This window comes from Equus asinus, chromosome 20, assembly GCF_041296235.1.
Source record: "Equus asinus isolate D_3611 breed Donkey chromosome 20, EquAss-T2T_v2, whole genome shotgun sequence".
Classification (NCBI taxonomy): domain Eukaryota; kingdom Metazoa; phylum Chordata; class Mammalia; order Perissodactyla; family Equidae; genus Equus; species Equus asinus.
Window position 1 is genome coordinate 85614690 of NC_091809.1, and position 17596 is coordinate 85632285.

At 46.6% G+C, this 17596-nt stretch overlaps 2 protein-coding genes across 12 annotated transcripts in view; one reads left to right on the forward strand and one right to left on the reverse strand.

Moving 5' to 3' along the window:
- Nucleotides 1–236: 236 nt before the first annotated feature.
- Nucleotides 237–14602, reverse strand: LRRC51 (leucine rich repeat containing 51). 10 transcript variants are annotated; one of them, XM_070490854.1, is made up of 6 exons: nucleotides 14327–14602; nucleotides 8059–8142; nucleotides 7297–7434; nucleotides 1824–2029; nucleotides 741–889; nucleotides 237–463 (listed from the first exon to the last, which is right to left on the reverse strand). In XM_070490854.1, the coding sequence occupies exons 3-6, from the start codon at nucleotides 7376–7378 to the stop codon at nucleotides 322–324; spliced, it is 579 nt and encodes a 192-aa protein (XP_070346955.1). In that variant the 5' UTR covers nucleotides 7379–7434; nucleotides 8059–8142; nucleotides 14327–14602; the 3' UTR covers nucleotides 237–321. The 10 variants fall into 10 exon arrangements, with proteins under 10 accessions (XP_070346955.1, XP_070346954.1, XP_070346953.1 ...); XM_070490853.1 differs by having other exon boundaries at nucleotides 14221–14492; XM_070490852.1 differs by having other exon boundaries at nucleotides 237–481; nucleotides 14327–14478.
- NUMA1 (nuclear mitotic apparatus protein 1) overlaps nucleotides 14508–17596 on the forward strand; it is a 65770-nt gene continuing 62681 nt past the window's right edge. For both annotated transcript variants that reach the window (XM_014841982.3, XM_070490799.1), the window contains exon 1: nucleotides 14508–14645. The gene's annotated coding sequence lies outside the window, so the exon portion shown is untranslated. The remainder of the gene's footprint in view (nucleotides 14646–17596) is intronic.

The window sequence follows — 17596 nt, forward strand, 5'->3', positions numbered from 1 at the left end:
TCTCCACAAGACCTTGATGCTCTATAAAGCAACTCTAACCCCAGGATGTCTGAGCTGAAGAGTAAAAAAGGGCTCAGAGAGGTTAGAAAGTTTCCCAAGGCCATGCAGTAAACCCACATCCCCTGTGTCCCAGGCCCAGGGGCCTTCCCCCCCCCAACCCCCGCCTTGAGTGAAGTAAGGCCAGAGCTACTGGCAGTTGCCCGAGTTGGACAGCATTTTTACATGGTACAAGTGGCTTCTGATCTGAACAGCTCAACTCGTTTATTATCAAACCAAACTGGTCATCTTTGGGCCTTTAGGACTGCTGGGGTCCTCGGAATCTCAGAGTGTATTCTGCTTGATCCGGACCTTCTTGGGCTTGATGTTCATGCGTTTCCACACTTCAGCTGTGGTGCGGTCTGCTTTGGTGACCCCACTGAAGTCGAACGTGGTGACACAGGGCAGGGTGCACAGCACATATTGCCTGTGGGGAAGACTCGGGCTGGGGGCCAGCCCCCCAACCAGAACCCCTTTCGCCCTCCAACCAGTTGCTGCTATCTCCCCTGGCTGCAAGGAATGGAGGGACTTCAGTATAGTTTGAGGGAGACTGAGTTTATCCTGACTGATAGCAAGAAATGCTTAAAGGTCTCTACACCCTGCCCTGATCCCAGCATGGCAGAAGGATGGTGCTGGATTTCTTGTCTCCCTTCCTCCTTCTGGAGAGCCCAGCTGGAGCCTAGCTCCAGGGGTAGAGCACTTACCTATACCCCTTCTCTTCCTCTATGGGGTTCCCATGGAGTGTCAGGCTCCGGAGCCGAGGGAGGACAGCCAGCTTATTCACCTCTCCCAGGCGCTGGATGCTGTTGCCATGAAGATAGAGAACACTCAGGTTGAAGAAGGTTGTCAGGACCTGTTGGGGAAGGAAACCAAAAGCCAGGCTGGACGGGGCCCTGGATCCGTGCTCAGGACTGACTTGCAGGCAGAGAAAGACGAGTTTGGGGAACAACTTGTCCTCCACCCCCGCTCCCCTATGGCCATACTAGATGACTCCAACCTACTTTCATTTACCTTTGAAGGGGTACAGGGGCATCACACTGACACAGAGCTGTGATCTGACAGGCAGGAAGGATGGACCTGCATCCTGGCACTGCCACTGGCTTGCTAGGTGACTGGGCTCTCCTGCCTGTCTCTGAGCCTTAGCTGCTCCTTCACTGAAGACCCTTCTAGCTTTGGTGACCTAAGATTCTATCACAACAGGGGACAGGGATACAGAGCATCATGCTAGGGACATAAGAGCTTTTAAAATGGTAGTTAAATTGAGATCACTATACCCTGGGGAACAGTTTCCAAGTCATGCTCTAGCTCCTGTCCCCTCTAACAAGGATCTAGGCAAGAAGGGGCCAGTTTTGTTTATTTCTTAAAACTTGAGTCAGAGTTTTGGGAAGTGCTGTACTTTTACTACCTACCTCTTCCACAGAAGAACTCGACTCAAGGCACAGCGGGTGCCTGGTAAGGAGAGCTACAATTTTACTTCAGCCTGCTATGTGCTGGTTGGTTTTCATACATTCTCATTTAATCCTCAGAAAGCCTTTATGATGCTTGCATATTATTCCCATTTTTTAGACAGAGAGGCTGAGGTTTTCAAAGGTTAGGTAGTTTGCTCCAAATCATGAGGCAAATCTAGGATTTGAACCTCCATCTGTCTGAGTCCACAGCCATGTGCTTTGCACAGCACCATGCTGCCTCACTACTTCCTTGATAGTATGTGGGAGGTGGAGAGGCGGGGGGCTGGACAAGGTGGCTTCAGGCCCACCTTGACTGGACTCCCAGGACTGGGAACTCACAGGGTCAATGGAAGTCAGGTCATTGAAGGACAGGTCGATCCAGGCCAGCTTCTCTGGATGCTCCAGCAGCTGTGAAACCACATGGCTGAAGTCTTTCAGATCATTGAGGACATTGTTGTTCAGCCACAGGGACTGGGTCAGTGACTTCCCTGACTTTGAGTGCCTTAGTGGTCGTAGCCCTCTCCTTGGCTCCTCGCTTGTCAGATCTGTGGGAACAAAGTGAGGCTTGGATAGATCATCTTTGCCTTTCTGGCTCTGTGGGGTGGAAGGGACAGAGCTGGAAGGATTAGCAGCCTAACCTGTAGCTGGAGGGGCTGGTAGGGCCTTGCCCTATGCTTGAGTCCAGTGTGACTCTATCTGCTGTCAGCTCAGGACCCTGTCCCACAGATCCCAGCAGTCAGAGTAAGCTTGGACTAAGGGCCAAAGACTTCCCAAACCTTAGGTGTGGGTCACATGCTCCTCTCATGACTGTTGTATCATTGGGTCGTCTGAATACATGAGAGTTGGGGGGCAAATCTATTCCCATTTTATAGATAAAGAAACTAAGAACTAGAGGTGTTGAGCTTGAACCAAGATGATAGCAAAAAACTAGAATATCTACTGGTAGAGCCTATAGAATTCACTTCAGTGTAACAAACTGATGTCTGGTCTTTCTTTAATATTGAGCAACTGCTATGTGGCAGATGCTGGATATACAATAGTGAGAAAAATGAGAGACAGTCCATGCCAAGCTCTGTATGAGTAATAGGGCAGGGATGAAGCAGATATTTGTGCCTTGGAGGAGCTCACAAGGGCAAGATGGAAACAAACTGGCAATATAGTGTGATCAATGCCATTTATGTCATGGAAGTGTAGAACTGGGGCTCCTAACCCAGTCTGGGAGCTGACGGAAGTTTCCCAGGGAAGGTAAAGCCTGAGCTGGATTTCAGTGGGTTAGGAGATGTTAACAAGGCAAGGGTGGAAAGTGTGAGAACAGCATGAGCAAAGGCATAGAGGTGTGGAACAGCGTGGGCACACGTGCATGTGCTGCACAAGGGGGCAAGGAGGAAAAAGACGAGGAGCCTTGAATGTCAGGCTGAGTATCTTGGACTTCATCCCATAGGTGATGGGAAGTCACTGGAGGGTTTAAAGCAAAGGAGAGGATTCAAATCTTTCATTTCAGAGAGGTCACTCTGAAGCTTTAGTGTGGAGTATGGATTTTAGGGAGTGGGTGGGACTGGAAGACCAATTTGGTTCTTTCAGTCATCTAAGCAAGAGATGAGAGGGATGATCAGCATGACTTGATGGCTGACTGGAGGTAACGGTAGAATAATATTCAAGGGTGTTGTCCAGTTTCTTCAAGGGTGACTGGGCAGATGCCAGTTCTGTGAACTGAATCAGAATTAGAACAAGAGACACAGGGTTGGGAAAGTGATGAGTTCAACTTGGCCTTGGTGTGTCTGAGGTTCCTATAGTACAAAAAGGTGGAGAAGCCAAGTAGGCAGTTGGATATGAAGGTCTGAAGCTCGGGGGACACACCTGAGAATTGTTAGCAGAGAGGGTGTATAAGTTAGAGAAATAGATGAGATTTTTCAAGGAGAGTGAGAGGTGACAGGAGGGACAAGAAGGAAGGAGAGTCCCTTAAAGAATTTAAATAAATAATCAGAGGAGGACAGGGAAAACCAGGAGAGAATAGTTGTAAAGATGCTCAGGGAGTCCATAGTTTATAAGAGTGAGTTTCAGGGAGATAAGGACTGAAAAGTAATTTTGGCACCTCAGAAGTCCCTGGTGACCTTGGTCAGGGCTATTTCAATGAAATGGCAAGGGCCAGGAGACAGAAGCTAGACTGGAGTGAATTCAAGAGTGAATGGAACGTAAGGAAATATAAGCAGGTAGCATAAATAACGCCCTCAGAGTTTGGTTGAGGAGAACGGAGTAATGTTAGAACCCATTTGTATGCATTTACACCCCTCCCACCCGGCCCCACCTTTTGACAAATGAGATCCAGACAGAGGAAGGGCCCTGCCCAAGCTCATAGTCAGTGAGTGGCAGAGTCAGAACCAGACACCAGCTCTGGCTGAGGTGACTGTATTTTTCCTCTTGTCCCTAAGCCTTTGGTTACTTGTCTACAGCTGCTTCCGGGGAAGTATTTAGTATTCCACAAACCTGGCCAGCCTGTCTTCACCCTCCCCTCAGCTCTTACTGGATACACTTCCTCTCTTTCACCCCCTCCCAATGTTAACTTCCTCTCCTGCTCAGGTGCAGGTTGGGCAGCATCCACCAGATGGCTCTCTGCCTTAGTCCTGGAGTGAGCAGGACCGGTAATTGGGGCTTGAGGTGGGGGGAAGGTGGCAGAAGGGTACTGAACAGGGTACCCCAGCTCATGGATAAATTCCTAATCCTGCTCCCCAGCCTCACATCTCCTGACCGCAACTCTGAAATGAAATGACAAAAATGAATAAAAGTTAAGGTCAAAATAAGCTCACATAATGGACTAGCATCCAGTCTGATGAGGCAGCAGCTTGGGGAATGCCACCAAGCCTGGGCTGATCCCGAGCTCAGAGGGAGCTACTGGTGGGATGGCACTGCCTAAAACTTGAGGCTGCCTGGGGCTGTTGTTATCAAGGGTGGAATAGCGTGTGCAGGCCGCTCCACGTTACTGCTCCCCTCAGACTCCACCAGGGCACTGCACTGCCTGAGGATTGGTTGAAGCTGCCTTGTTCAGAGTAGGCCAAAGCAGGTCTGGAAACGGCCACAGATATCAACACTCAGAGAACTGGGGGTGGACCAGCCCCAGGAAGACCTGGGAAAAACACGATCCTGTCTTCTTATCTCCAAAGGGTTGCCATGCAACTTTTTCCATGTGTCCCCAGAAGGCAGGAGTTAGTATGATATGAAGAAATTCCTTGTGTCATCCCTTACCCCATAATGGAAGGAGTTGGTAGGTGAGTGGGGTAGGGGACTCCCTTAACTGGAGGTTAGTGAGCAGAAGTTAGAGGACTATAGGTTGGAGTCAGTACAGATTAGATGCCTTCGGAAGTCACTACCATTTCAGATTCTATGATCCGTCTGTTGATTAATTTAGCAAATAGTGTACTAGTACCCCCAAACTCTACCCTGTCTTCTAACGCCTATTTTATTTTATTTATTTTTTGTTTGTTTTGTTTTTTCTGAGCCTAATTCCTGGCCTCCAGAGCCAACCATCTCTTTGGCTGTATCCCTGGCCCAAAGCTGGCACCAGGGGCTGCTCCCCAAGTTCTCACTGACTATTTGAGCTGGAGTCCAGCAGCAAGGAGGGGTCCAGGGAATTCATGTGGTGGGGGAGGGCCCTGTCCTCTTTCTCTGGGGGGCCCTGACCTCGCCCTTTGCAGCTCTGGTAAGTGGGAGGGGGTGGGATGAGGGACATGTTGCTGAGGACTGTGCCTGACTGAAAGCCACACTCCAGGGGCAGCCCTCTTCTGGGGCTGTCTGTGGCTTCACCACACCAGGAGATGGGAGCTTTTTAGAATTTATTTGTTTGGTAAACAGCATAAAGAAGTCTCCAAGCTCTGGGTGTTGGCTTGTCAGTCCAGACAGGCACGCAGCACTGAGCTGTTCCTCCCCAGAGCCATTCTCAGTGCATGCCTGACAGCGCCTCACCCAGGAGCATCAAACTTCTCAAACCACACCCACCGTCCTGCCCCCGCCATGGTGCTCCCGCCCTTCCCACTGCCCTTCACTGTTCTCAGGGCTGCTCTTGGGTGGGAGGAACTGGGCCTTTGGAGTTCAGAGACCATGATGTGAGCCCAGCCAGGGCTGCTGCGTACACTTGTGTACCTTGTGCCCCCAAACCCCTGGCAGATGAGGTTCTACTGTCCGCTGTGTGCCCACAGGACTAAGTTCACCTAAAGGTGCCATATGGGCTAGGGGGTCAAGGCCCTGCCATTACTCAGCGCTGTGAGCTTGGGAAAGTCGTGGCCTCCTCTTCAAGCCTGGCTTCCTCGCCTGTGAAATGGGGGTAATGGTGATTTTTGTTCTCCCAGCCAGCAGTGCTGTGTAATCCAGGAGACCTTGTCTAACACCAATTTTAAGTGAGTGTTCCAGAAGCTCTGGGGGACCTGAGGAGACTGGCCTTTTGGGGCTTGGATGTGCCTCTCCTTCTCCCCTTCCACAACACTCAGCAAGGAGCACAATGCCTGACATATATGTATACACACATGTATGTATATACACATATATATGTATATAAGTGCTTAATAAATATTAGGCGCTCAATAAATATTTATTGAATGTAGGATGGTGCATCTGTACAGATTATGTTGGTGCTGTGGAGTTATCCTTAGTCGTAGTAGCTTGTCTCTCTCATTCTGAGGACTCTATATAGAGGGCAAAGTTCTATCTCCTCACTCAGAGCTGGGAATTCCCAGGTTAGGCAGGAGCCATACTTCCCTTCCCCCTCTGTCACCTCAGCTATCTTGTACATAGCCACTGTTGCAGCTAAAACCCTTGTGAAATTTGGACTACATCAATCAGAAGTGATGCTGTGCATAATAAGATCACGGTAGGTGGGTGTGTGCTCATGAAAGAACAAATGTGAGTTACCATTGTGGCTGATGCCCACCCAAACAGCACCCTAAACCCAAACCAAGGCTAGTACTTCCTGGATAACCTGCTTTCTGAACTTAAAGGTGGCCACCAATTGTCTAAGAGAGAAGACCAAAGCCAGATAATGGGTCTAGGATAAGTTGATGCCAACCTATGTTCTCTGAGGGTAGATGAACTGATGTATTTATGAGAGACCAGATAACAAAAGCCAGGGACAGCAGAATTTCCCTGAGAAGAAGCATATTCCCTTGAGAATATGCTATTATTGAGAGCCTCTCTTTGTCCCCTGAGAGATACTGGCTGCCCATTCACAGAGACATTGAATGGTAAAATGGGAATGAGCATGGGCAGTGCTGGAACCCACAGTTAGTGTGGGTGATGATGGAATAAACTTGGATATGACTGGAATAAATATAAAATTTGTCAATAAATATTTAAACTGGAAAGATGCCAGTTTGTTGATAACAAGACCCTGCATGTTTTAGCAACGTGTCCTCAGACAGAGAAGACAGGGTCTGCCTGTTGGCTGGGACTCTGTAGCAGCCTGTTTTCCTCTCATTAGTGTCTTCCTCTCTTCAGGTGCAAACAAGAGCATAAAACTATTGGCTGATAGACTGGCTTCCCAATTTTCTTCCACCTGACTTTTCAGCTGTAGCCTGGCCTCTTTGGAAGATGATCAATACCCTGAGAGCCCCCTGGTTCCTTTCAGATTTCCTGCTAATTTTTATAAAGGCTAACCCCTTCCACTCCCACCTCCCTACCCCCTACTCCTCCCCAAAACTACAACAACAAATCTGCAAGCATATGAGAAGAATCGCTTTAGGCTTTTAAGTAGAAGACTGGTTTCTCCCTAGGGACCACACCTAGCCTGCTGCCACAGTGAGTGAAGTGCTGTGCTCTGTGAGCTGACCTTGGATCACGTGGATGCTTCGGAAGGAGTAGTCAAGAGGGGGCTCCTGCACCGCAATGTTCATATAGTCCTGTTTGCTCATAGCTCAAGCCATCATTTGTCAGGTGTAAGCATGGGCCCTGGGAGTCCGGGTTCAGCCTGGGAGGACAGAGAAGGACTGGTGTTTCAGGCACAAGGGGCATTGGCCCTGAGGTTTCCCCACAGCCCTCCACCCCTGCCTTCTACCTCCACGACTCCAGGCTTGCCTGGCTGCAGTTGTTCTGTTTTAAGATAGTAATCATGGTTCACTGCATTTGTAGGGCACTTCCTACTTCTCTGAGCACCTTGACATCCCTTAGAGCTCATGTGATGGTCATAACACCCGTTTCTGCTTTCCAGACAAGAAACGGAGACCCCAGGGTGAAAGCACTTGCCCAGAGTTAAGCCAATGAGTCAGCTGTGGACTGCAATCGTAGTCTTCTGAATCCTATTCTGAGGCCCCTTCTGCTACTCCACAGTAGTTACCATGGAGGCTGTCTTGGTACCTACCCTCTGGTGACATCAAGTGGGCCATTCTATTGCTTAACAAACCCCTGAGGGCCTGCACTGGATCTGGTGTCTGACAGCCCTTTGCAGTCTGACCCAGCTGGGGATTTGCTCAGCTTGTCTGTCAGCCCCATTATCTTTCCATCCAAAGACTACTTTCAGCCACATCCTGAATGTAGTTATATGTATATAAACACACATACACATAAAACCAGAGTCTATCTCACTCTCACTCACCTGTCACTGATGCCTGAAACTCCACCATTAGGGATTCATTCCTTTGGGTTCAGGGATTGTTCCCTGTTAAAATGGAAATACCCCCTGAGAGGGGTGAACACAATGTTATCAGTCATTTACAATGTGGTGTGAATTGTCATCAGATCCTTTCCAATTTGTTAGTTCAAGTAAAGCTGAGAATATTTCAAGAGACTGGGGAGAGCCATCAGAACACTACTCACCTGGGAAGAAGACGGCGGAAAACACTTTACTGAGGGGTTTTGTATATGACACATAAAAAACAAAAGACAAATAGACTGAGAGGTATGTGTCCCAGGCAGCCTCCCCTTTCTCATTCCATCCACTGCTGTCACCTTCTTTGCATTTACTACTTCACCTGCTTTCCAAACACACTCACAAAAGGGGATGATTTGTAAAATAGTGCTGTCCAACAGAAATATAATGAAAGTCACAAATGCAAGCCACAGATATTTTTTTCACACACATAAATTAAAATTGTCTAGTAGGCATAAAAAGAAAAGTAAAAAGAAACAGGTGAAGTTAATAATATGTTTTATTTAATATATCCAAAATATCATTCACCATGTAATCAATATTAAAAATTGAGATATTTTACACTTACAGCACATCCCAATTTGGACAAGCTACATGGCAAGTGCTCAATAGCCACATGTGACTAGAGGCTACCATACTGGACAGTGCAGATGTAGAACATGGAAACATGGAAGAGAAAGATTAGAAGCCAGATTAAAAGAAGAGAGAGATGTACAAGGGAATTAAGAAACTAAGCCTATTATTTAGTTCTGAAATTCCTGGCAGCCAAAGCAAAAAGGGAAACCTCAGGATATGTAGTTCTAATCATTTGATTCAAAGAAGCAAATTGTATGCAGAGACCATGGAATTCACAAATGTTCTTAAAATGGAATTTTTCTTAAAAATCGTGGACCTGATAGCTTGTAATTCAGCTTTAGTACAGTTCAAGTAAATTCCTTTTTTGGTGACTTAACATATGCAAGGACAGAGTTTAACAGGTTTAGAGGAATGGAAAGTGAATGTCTTCTTATCAAAAAGCAGCAGTCTCAACTGAGCTTTGGAGAAGTGCTGACTTGGGTCACTTCACAGCTGAATTCTCTGTCAAGTGCAGGACTGGCCTGGTGGGCATGGGCTGTTTAGGGAGATCTGAATCTTCTAGATATCAAATCTACAGACACAACAAAGAACACATTATCCTTTTGTACAAATAGAGGGACCTGGCTTGTGTTCTCACCTAGACAGAAGCCCATCCCACTTGAGTACCTACAACAGGTTTGATACCTGTCAACAAGATTGCATAACTTTTCTTAAAGTAAGTCCTGGGCTGGGACCCGAGTTCTGCACTACTGGACGTGAATTTTAGCTTAACATATTTAAGGGCAGATTTATATCGTTAGTCTCCTTGGCCATCAGAGAACCTCAGTACAGTTCCTAAGAATTTCTAACTTTGTGTGGCAACAACTCCTGATGCAATTTTCTGGATGAGTTAGTATTAAAAATGGAGCCCCAAGTAGTTGGATAAATTTGCCATTTGGAAAGGATTGTTAGTCTTCTCCATTTAAACGTTAGCCCAGGCTGTGAGCTAGTACTGTGCCTTATTCATCATCTAACACAGAGCCTGGCTCACAACAGGCACTGAGGATATGTTTGTAGGAGGAATGAATGACAATCTGCCAAATACAAGAATTTCTGTTTTGGGAGTGTTGAAGCTAAGCTCTTCTTTCTAACAATTGGCTCCCAGGTTCAGCTGTTACAGTCCACACCTCATTCACAGTAAGATATCCAATTCAATTCTGCAAATATTTTTTGAGTGCCTGCTGCCCTGTGTCTGACCAGGAGGAATAAAGCCAAGATACAAATAATAGAGCCCTGTCTGTCATGAGCACAGAAAGGCCTGCTGGGTTTCTATTGATTGTGGCGAACTGGCCTGCATCCAGTTCTAAGAAACAGCTGCCTGCTTAGTGAATACTCTCATGTTTCAATACTCAGCTCTAGTGTACCTCTTTGATGAAGCCTTCCTCTCCAGATAAAATTGATCAATGTGTCCTGTTTTAGATGGATTCCCTTGATGATCCCTATTCATGGTCTCTCCTGTATCCATTCCTTGTTGCCCTATAACTTTGTACTTCCATCCACTCTAATGTTGGGCTCAGCCATGTGACTTGCTTCGGCCAAGGGGATGTTGGTAAATATGAAGCAAACAAAAGCTTAAAGAGCAGGCTTGCTCTCTTGCTCTTGGCCAGTGCCAAGAGAACATGGCTAGCCTGCTGAAGGGGTATGGGAAACACGTGCAGGTGAGAGAGACGTGAAAGAGAGCCAGTGATCCCAGCTGAGGCCATCCTAGACTAGCCTATAGCCAGCCTACCCCAAGTCAAGATCAGGAGAGTCATTCAACCCATAGATGACTGCAGACACACGTGTGAGCCTAGCCAAGACCAGAAGAAACATATGGCTGACTCAGAGACTTGGAAGCAATAATAAATGCTTATTGTTTTAAGCCACTATGTTTTTGAATGGTTTGTTATACAGCGATAGCTAACTGAGACAGGCCCCCACTATACTTTGAACAAAACTTTGTCACAGCCTGTTTCCTCATCTGTAAAATGGAGACAAACCTTATCTTGAGAGCTGCTGCAGGTCCTGCGGCAGGTGCTCAATAAATTGAAACAGTTGGACTTTCTACTCATTTCTTTACAACCTACTTCCTATTCCCTCCCTGTAAGCTTGAGGGCAGGGACAGACATCAGACTTCTCTCTCTCTTCCCACCATTACCCTGCACTGAGGCTCGCAAATAACGAGTATTCACTAAAGGCTTACTGGACAAGCAGATAAATGGAAAAATGAAAGAAGAAATGAAGAAATAAATAGTGTCATCAAGGTGTCACACAGTGAGCCTGACTGCTGGGGAGAACTGACAAAGCCCTGAGGTTGCCTTGCTCACGCCAGTGGCTGTGTTTTTGGAGTCAGTCTTTCCCAGCTGCTATTCTGCCTCACGACCAGAAGCTAGTCAGATCCCAGGGCCTTCCTCATCTGTCCAGAGTGACTGACTTGATAAATGACAAGGTTAGCAGCATACCTGCCTTGTTTTGGAATTTTTCTTTTCCAAATTGGAAATATCTTTTACTGTTCTTTTTAATTTTAGTTTAATTTAATAGCTGAATAAATTCAAACAACATAGAGAAGTACATCAAGTAGAAACTAAAAGTCTGAATCTCCATCTCACTCTCCAAGAAAAGTCATGATTAACAGTTTGGGAATATAACCTCCCAGATGCCATACGCAACAAAATTATGTCTATTTTTAAGTAAACACATACTGTCTATTCTTTTGTAAATTTATTTTTTTCTTTTCAAATTGTTGTAGACTCTCTTATCCTTTTCAATAGCTGCAGAGTATTCCACAGAATTTGTGTGTATCTTACTTTAACTTTATTTACTTAATTTAATCAATCTCAAGTTGATGGAAATTTGTTTTCAGTTTTTGGAAATTACTAACAATCAGAATTTGATTTGTTGATAGCCTTTTCCTGCCCTCTGTCAGGTAAGTAGCAACATGATGGCAAAGGAAGCTTTAAGAACGATCAGATAAGGAAATCTGATAGGAGATTCAATGGCCTGGCCTAGAAAGGGTTTCCATTTATGGGCTATGGGAGGAAGACAAATCAAAGAATGTCATGAAAAGTCTGCCACATAATCTAATATATTCTGGGAGGTTATATTCCCAGGTGCCAAAGGGAGGCCCAAGATTCAACCTGTCCCCTGCCCACCTCTCTACTCCCATCTCTTATCCTCGCCTCCAGTTCTACAGTCCAGCCAAATGCAACCACTCAAAGTAAGTTCCCTGCACCTGCCTTTAGGCCTCTGCACATCCAGCTTTCTCTGCTTGGAATACAGAAACTCCTTTTGCCTTGCTAATTCCTACTTCACAACTCAGCTCAGGTTTCACCTTTTCTTAGGCCCAAATCTGGATGTGGAACTTCTCTTCTGGGCTCCCACACCACCCTATACTTACAGCCATGGTAGCACTCATGACACTAGGATTATCTGCTTACTATCTGTATGTCCATAAACTCCACCAGGGCAGGAACTGTTTTTCTCTCATAGCTGAAGCCCTACAGTGGTGACAAGTAGCAGGTGCTTAACAAATACATAAAAACTTGCAACAGTGAATAATACTATAAAGGAGAGGGACATGAGGTTGCTATAATTGAGGGACTTGACGTGGTCTGAGCAGACCTGCAAAGACATTCCTAAAGAAGTGATTGAGAGAAATTGGAAGCATAAGTCCAAATTAACTATAGCAGGGGGAAAAGATGAACATTCCAGGCAGAAATAAGAGCACGGGCAAAGGCTCTTTGGTGAGAGGTTACCTAGAAAGTTTGAAGACCTTAAAGGTGGCCATATAACTGGAGGGGAGAAGGGGAGGGATATGTATGCTTGGACTGGAGCCTGGAGAGGTGGGCAGGAGCCAGGCTGAGAGGTTGCTTGATGCTAAGAGCAATAGGAAGCCACAAGGTAAATTTTTAAATGGGGGTAGGGTGGGGGAAATGAACAATATCTAATTTGCATTTTGAAGGATTACTCTGGCTGCAGTATGCAAAATGGCTGGGAGGGAAGGTAGGAAAGACTAGAGAAAAGATACGTGGGAAGTAAAGCTGACAGGACTTTGTGATGGATGGGAAATGAAAGAGGTATTAAGGCTAACTCGGGTTTTTGGCTTCCTTAATGGTGAATAGAGATGAGAACACTGGAAGAGATCCAGCCTTGCAGTACATAGAGATTATCAGTTGCAGACAGGTTGAGTTTGGGTTGTCTTTGAGATATCCTGAATATGTTGAAGAGGCAATTGGCTGTACAGACCTGGAGCTTAGTGATGAGGGCTGGGCTGGAGATACACCCTTATGTACATCTGCATACAGGTGGTAACTGAAGTTGTGGATGTGGATGAGAATATGCAAGAAGAGAATAGAGAGTGAGGTGGGAAGTGGGCCCACGACCAAGCCTGGATAGTAAGTGGACCAATCAGGACCAGATAGAAGCCATCCAGAAGCCAGCTAACCATGGCAGCATCAGACATGGGTGCTGTGGTAGCCAGACTGTTTGTTTCCTGGTTAGTTGAGTTAAATCTGTTTGATTCTCACTGTCTTCAGGCTCTCTAGTTCCCTTTCTCCACTTAAACTTTCAAGGAAGGATCTGAAACCCATTCAGCCTGAAGTGAAGATAACCCAAATTAGGCCATACAGGTTTCTTCTCCCTGGGGCAATTTAACCAACTCCTTGGAACAAGTCCTTAAACTAGAGAGACTTAGGCTCAAGCTAGAGACTTGGCTGGAAGTTGGCGAACTAGAGTCTACTCCTAGCTGTCACTGACTTGCTGTGTGGTCTTGGGCAAGTTGCTGCTCCTCTCTGGGTTTCAGTTTTCCAATCTGTGAAATGGGGATAAATATCCTTGAGTCACAAAGCTCAAAAGAGAGTTTGGATGTGAAAGCACTGGGTAAGTTACTAAATGTAATAGATCTGTCATGAAGACGGTAAAAGGAATGAAGCTCTAATTGCAGAGCTTCCAGAAGCAGATCACGGAGGCGGTGTAGGGAGAAGAGGTCATTTAGGCACGGGATCCCAAATGCGTGTGTGTGGGAAGATCCTGCTTACTCTCTGAGAAGGCTCACCCTGGGGTCTTCCTGCCTGGAAGGAAAGGGGCAGTTCAAGCCCCATAAAGTTTGCTGCATCTCCAGTATTAGGGCCTGTGATGTACTCTAATGCTACTCCCATGTCTTGAAGAGGGTCTCAGCTTATCACAGGAAAACCAACCCCATGTCTGAGAGCGTTTCAGATCTCCCAGGGTGAGTCAGGGATTTGAGGCATTTGTATTAGGAGGCCCCATGTTGGTGATGGGGGAGATCCTAAAGCACCCCCAAATCTGTATGAGTATGTCTCTCAGCGCCCTTCCCTCCCCGTGCGCGTCTATCCCACATGGGTGTTGTGTCTAGTTCACCGTGAAAGGGGGTAAGGGGACGGGCGGGTCTCAGGTCCCCGAGAAAGGAAGTTCTTAGTCTTTCTGTGTGCCTTTTCCCTCTCCATAGACCTCTTGTCCCCTAGAAAGGGTTTCCTGTTTTCCTGCCCGACTCACCCGCAGCGGCTTCCCCTCCAGCCCAGGCGTCCCACTACCTCCGGGTTACTCAGCGCAACTCCATGGTAACTACCTTCGTCACCGTAAGCGTTGCCGCGATGCCTACCGGGAACTGTAGTTCGGCAGGGGCGGGGCCCCAAGGCCGCGGGAGGTGCTGGGATTTGTAGTTGTCTTTGGCCTCAAGTCGAGGCCGGGGTCCGGAAGTAGTGACACCTCTTCTCCCTTCTCGGTGGCCCTCACACTTCCTTTTCCAGGGTCCTCAAGCGTGCCCTTGCATTCGACACCCGCCGACAGGGGCCAATCAGAGGGCGGCGCGAGAGGGCGGGGCCAGAGTTTAAACTAATTGTGCGCTCTCAGCGCTGGCGCGAGCCCGCGACGAAAGGGACCCGGAGGTACCTTGAGGCGGAGCGGGAGCGCGCGGCCAGGTAACCGGCGCGGGGCCGCGGCTGGCGTTCGGCCTTGGCGCCTGCAGGGATGCCCAGGCCTAAAGGGGGTGCTGGAGAGGCAGGTGCTAGCGGAAGGCCTCCTTCATAGCCGAGTTCGACAGGGGAGAATCTGTCGGGGGTGAGCTGCGTGAGGAGACGGGCAAGTCAGAGGGGGAGGTGCCGGGCGTGCCTAGGGGGAAGGTCTGTTTGGGGGCGTGTCTGTGGAATTAGGTCTGAGGGCGACCCGGGTCGGGGTGGGAGTAGTGCAGGTTCCTGAAAGGCTTGTCAGCAAGGGGTCCTGTGATGGGAAGAATTCGCCTCTTCTTGTTAACAATAGTGATAGTAGTAGTAAACATTTTCCGAGCACCAACTACCTTTCAGACACCCTGCCACACCCTTTACATAGATCATCTTTTTTATCTTCCTAACAACCTTATACTTTATTACAGATGGGGAATCAAGATTAAAATGTTGAACTTGACCTAGGCTACATAGCTAGTGCGTGGTTGGTTTACACTGGCGTTTTTGAGGGTTCGGCCTGAATGAGGACGGGGGAAGGGGCTGGGTGGGGATGCGGGTTATCTTGGACGAGTCCGTTTATTTTGAGCCTTATTTTTCACATGTAAACAGCGAACTTAGCTGCCTTACCTACTTTCCTGGGGTTGTTGTGAGGGTCAAATCAGGAAAAACAAGGTGTTTCTTGCAAGCATCCTGGAGAGAACAGATTTATAAGTGATGTGACTGCGTGAAGGTTGTTGGTGGGAGAGAGCCGACCTGGGTTGGTGCTGCCTACCCTGGGCGCCCTCTTTTGCTTACCCCTGAGGTAGGGCTTTTCCTCTGGTATTTAAGAGTGTCTGCATGTTTGTTTGCCCTTCTAGATAGGGACAATGTCTTTTGTCCCTGTATGATGCCCATGCAGGATATGAACCTGGCCATTCTTGCCTGCTTTGAAATGAATGAGCTTTCTTGGGTTGAAAGGAGATCGGAGCATTGCGCTCCCATCTTTATTTAGTCGCTTTTGAACCTCTGTGTTGTGCTATCCTCTTGCCTGGAATGGCACCCATTCCTGAAAATGTGATGTTTACTTGCTGTAATCCATGCTTCCCTCTCTCCGGTCTCTGTTGCCTGCTCCTGTGTTGCCCAAGTTCTGAATTGTCAAATGTGTTACTCTGTGGTGGGCAGAAACGTTTGATAGTCAGGCAGTGGGGGGCTCTCTACCTTGTGGAGATCTTTACTGCTGTGAATCCATGGGAACCTGGAGGGCACATTCAGATCAGTAAGGTAGCTTTCAATCAGCAGGGATGAGTGTATGTGTTCCCTCCCTCTCTGTTCCTGTGTGGTATTTTCTCCTTTAGAGGAAGCAGCACATACTTCTCTGTTAAAGTTGCAAAGTACTCTTCTTGGCCCAAGATCAAGCAAATGATGACTAATTGTAATGCCTGAATCTTAATCTAAAACCGAAAGCCGTACTCCCCCCAAACTAGAAGATCTTACCCAAAAGCTCATACCAGAAAAATTTCTATTTAGAATATTCTTTTTTATCCATGGAATATGGAAGTGAGAAGAATGCCTTGGACTAAGACTGGGGTTCTAGAACTGTTAGGATGGGGGAAAGCCCTGCCACAGATGACTAAACAGCTCATCAGGGAATGTTTTGACAGCTCTGTCTAATTGATAAAACCCTATGGTCAGTAGTATGTTGGGGGTCACTTATTGTAGCCTCTTACTCAGTGTGTGCTAAACATATCAAAAGGTGTTGTCCAGGGGCCGGCCCCGTGGCCGAGTGGTTAAGTTCTCGAGCTCTGCAGCCCAGGTTTTCCCTGGTTTGGATCCTGGGCACAGACATAGCACCTCTCATCAGGCCATGCTGAGGCAGCATCCCACATGCCACAACTACAAGGACCCACAACTAAAATATGCAACTATGTAGTGGGGGGGTTTGGGGAAAAGAAGGAAAAGTTAAAAAATAAAATCTTAAAAAAAAAAAAAGGTGTTGTCCAGATGCAGATGAGTACTTCCAAGAATGAGACCACTCCCAAGGGAAGTCCATCTCAATGTTTAACAATTCTAATTAATAGTAATTATTGTTTTTTGCTATCAGTAATTATTTCATTTTACCCATATATGTTTACTGTTTGTTTTCTCACCGTTCTTTCTTGCATTTTTTTCCTTCCTTTTGTGTCCAATAGATGAATACATGCTTCAGATGTTTTTTTCAGTGAGAGTCTGTTAGTGGTAAACACTCTGTTGGAAAATATATTTCCTCCTCCATCTTGATAGTTTAGCTGAGTACTAGGCTTCTAACTAATTTTTTCTCAGCACTTTGAAAATGTTATTCTACTGAAATTCTGGCTTTTTGTTTTTACTCTTGAGAACTATGCTTACAATCTGTTATTTCATTGTAGGTAACCTGCCTTTTTCTCTGATTGTTTTTAAGGTCCTCCTTTTTGTCATTTGTGTTCTGCAGTTTCATTACGTGATGTGGATTTAATTTTATCTTACTAGGGGCTTATAGTGATTCCTCAATCTGAGATTTCATAGCTTTCATCAGTTTTGTAAAAATTCCCAGTTATTACCTCTTTAAATAGTACCTCTCCCTGATCTCATATTTAACTTATGTTGGACCTTCTCATTCTGTCCTCCACATCTCCTATTCTCTCTTTCATGATTTCCATCTCTGTCTTCCTATGTTACCTCTGGGTAATTAAATTATCTCCTACCATACTAATTTACTCTTCAGCTAGAACTAATTTACTTTTTTTCTCCTTGCACCTGAGCTAACACCTGTGGCCAATCTTCTTTTTTTTTCTTCTTCGTCTTCTCCCCAAAGCCCACTAGTACATAGTTGTATATTCTAGTTGTAGTCTTTCTGGTTGTGCTATGTGGAACACTGCCTCAGCATGGTCTGATGAGCGGTGCCATGTCTGCGCCCAGGATCCGAACCGGCAAAA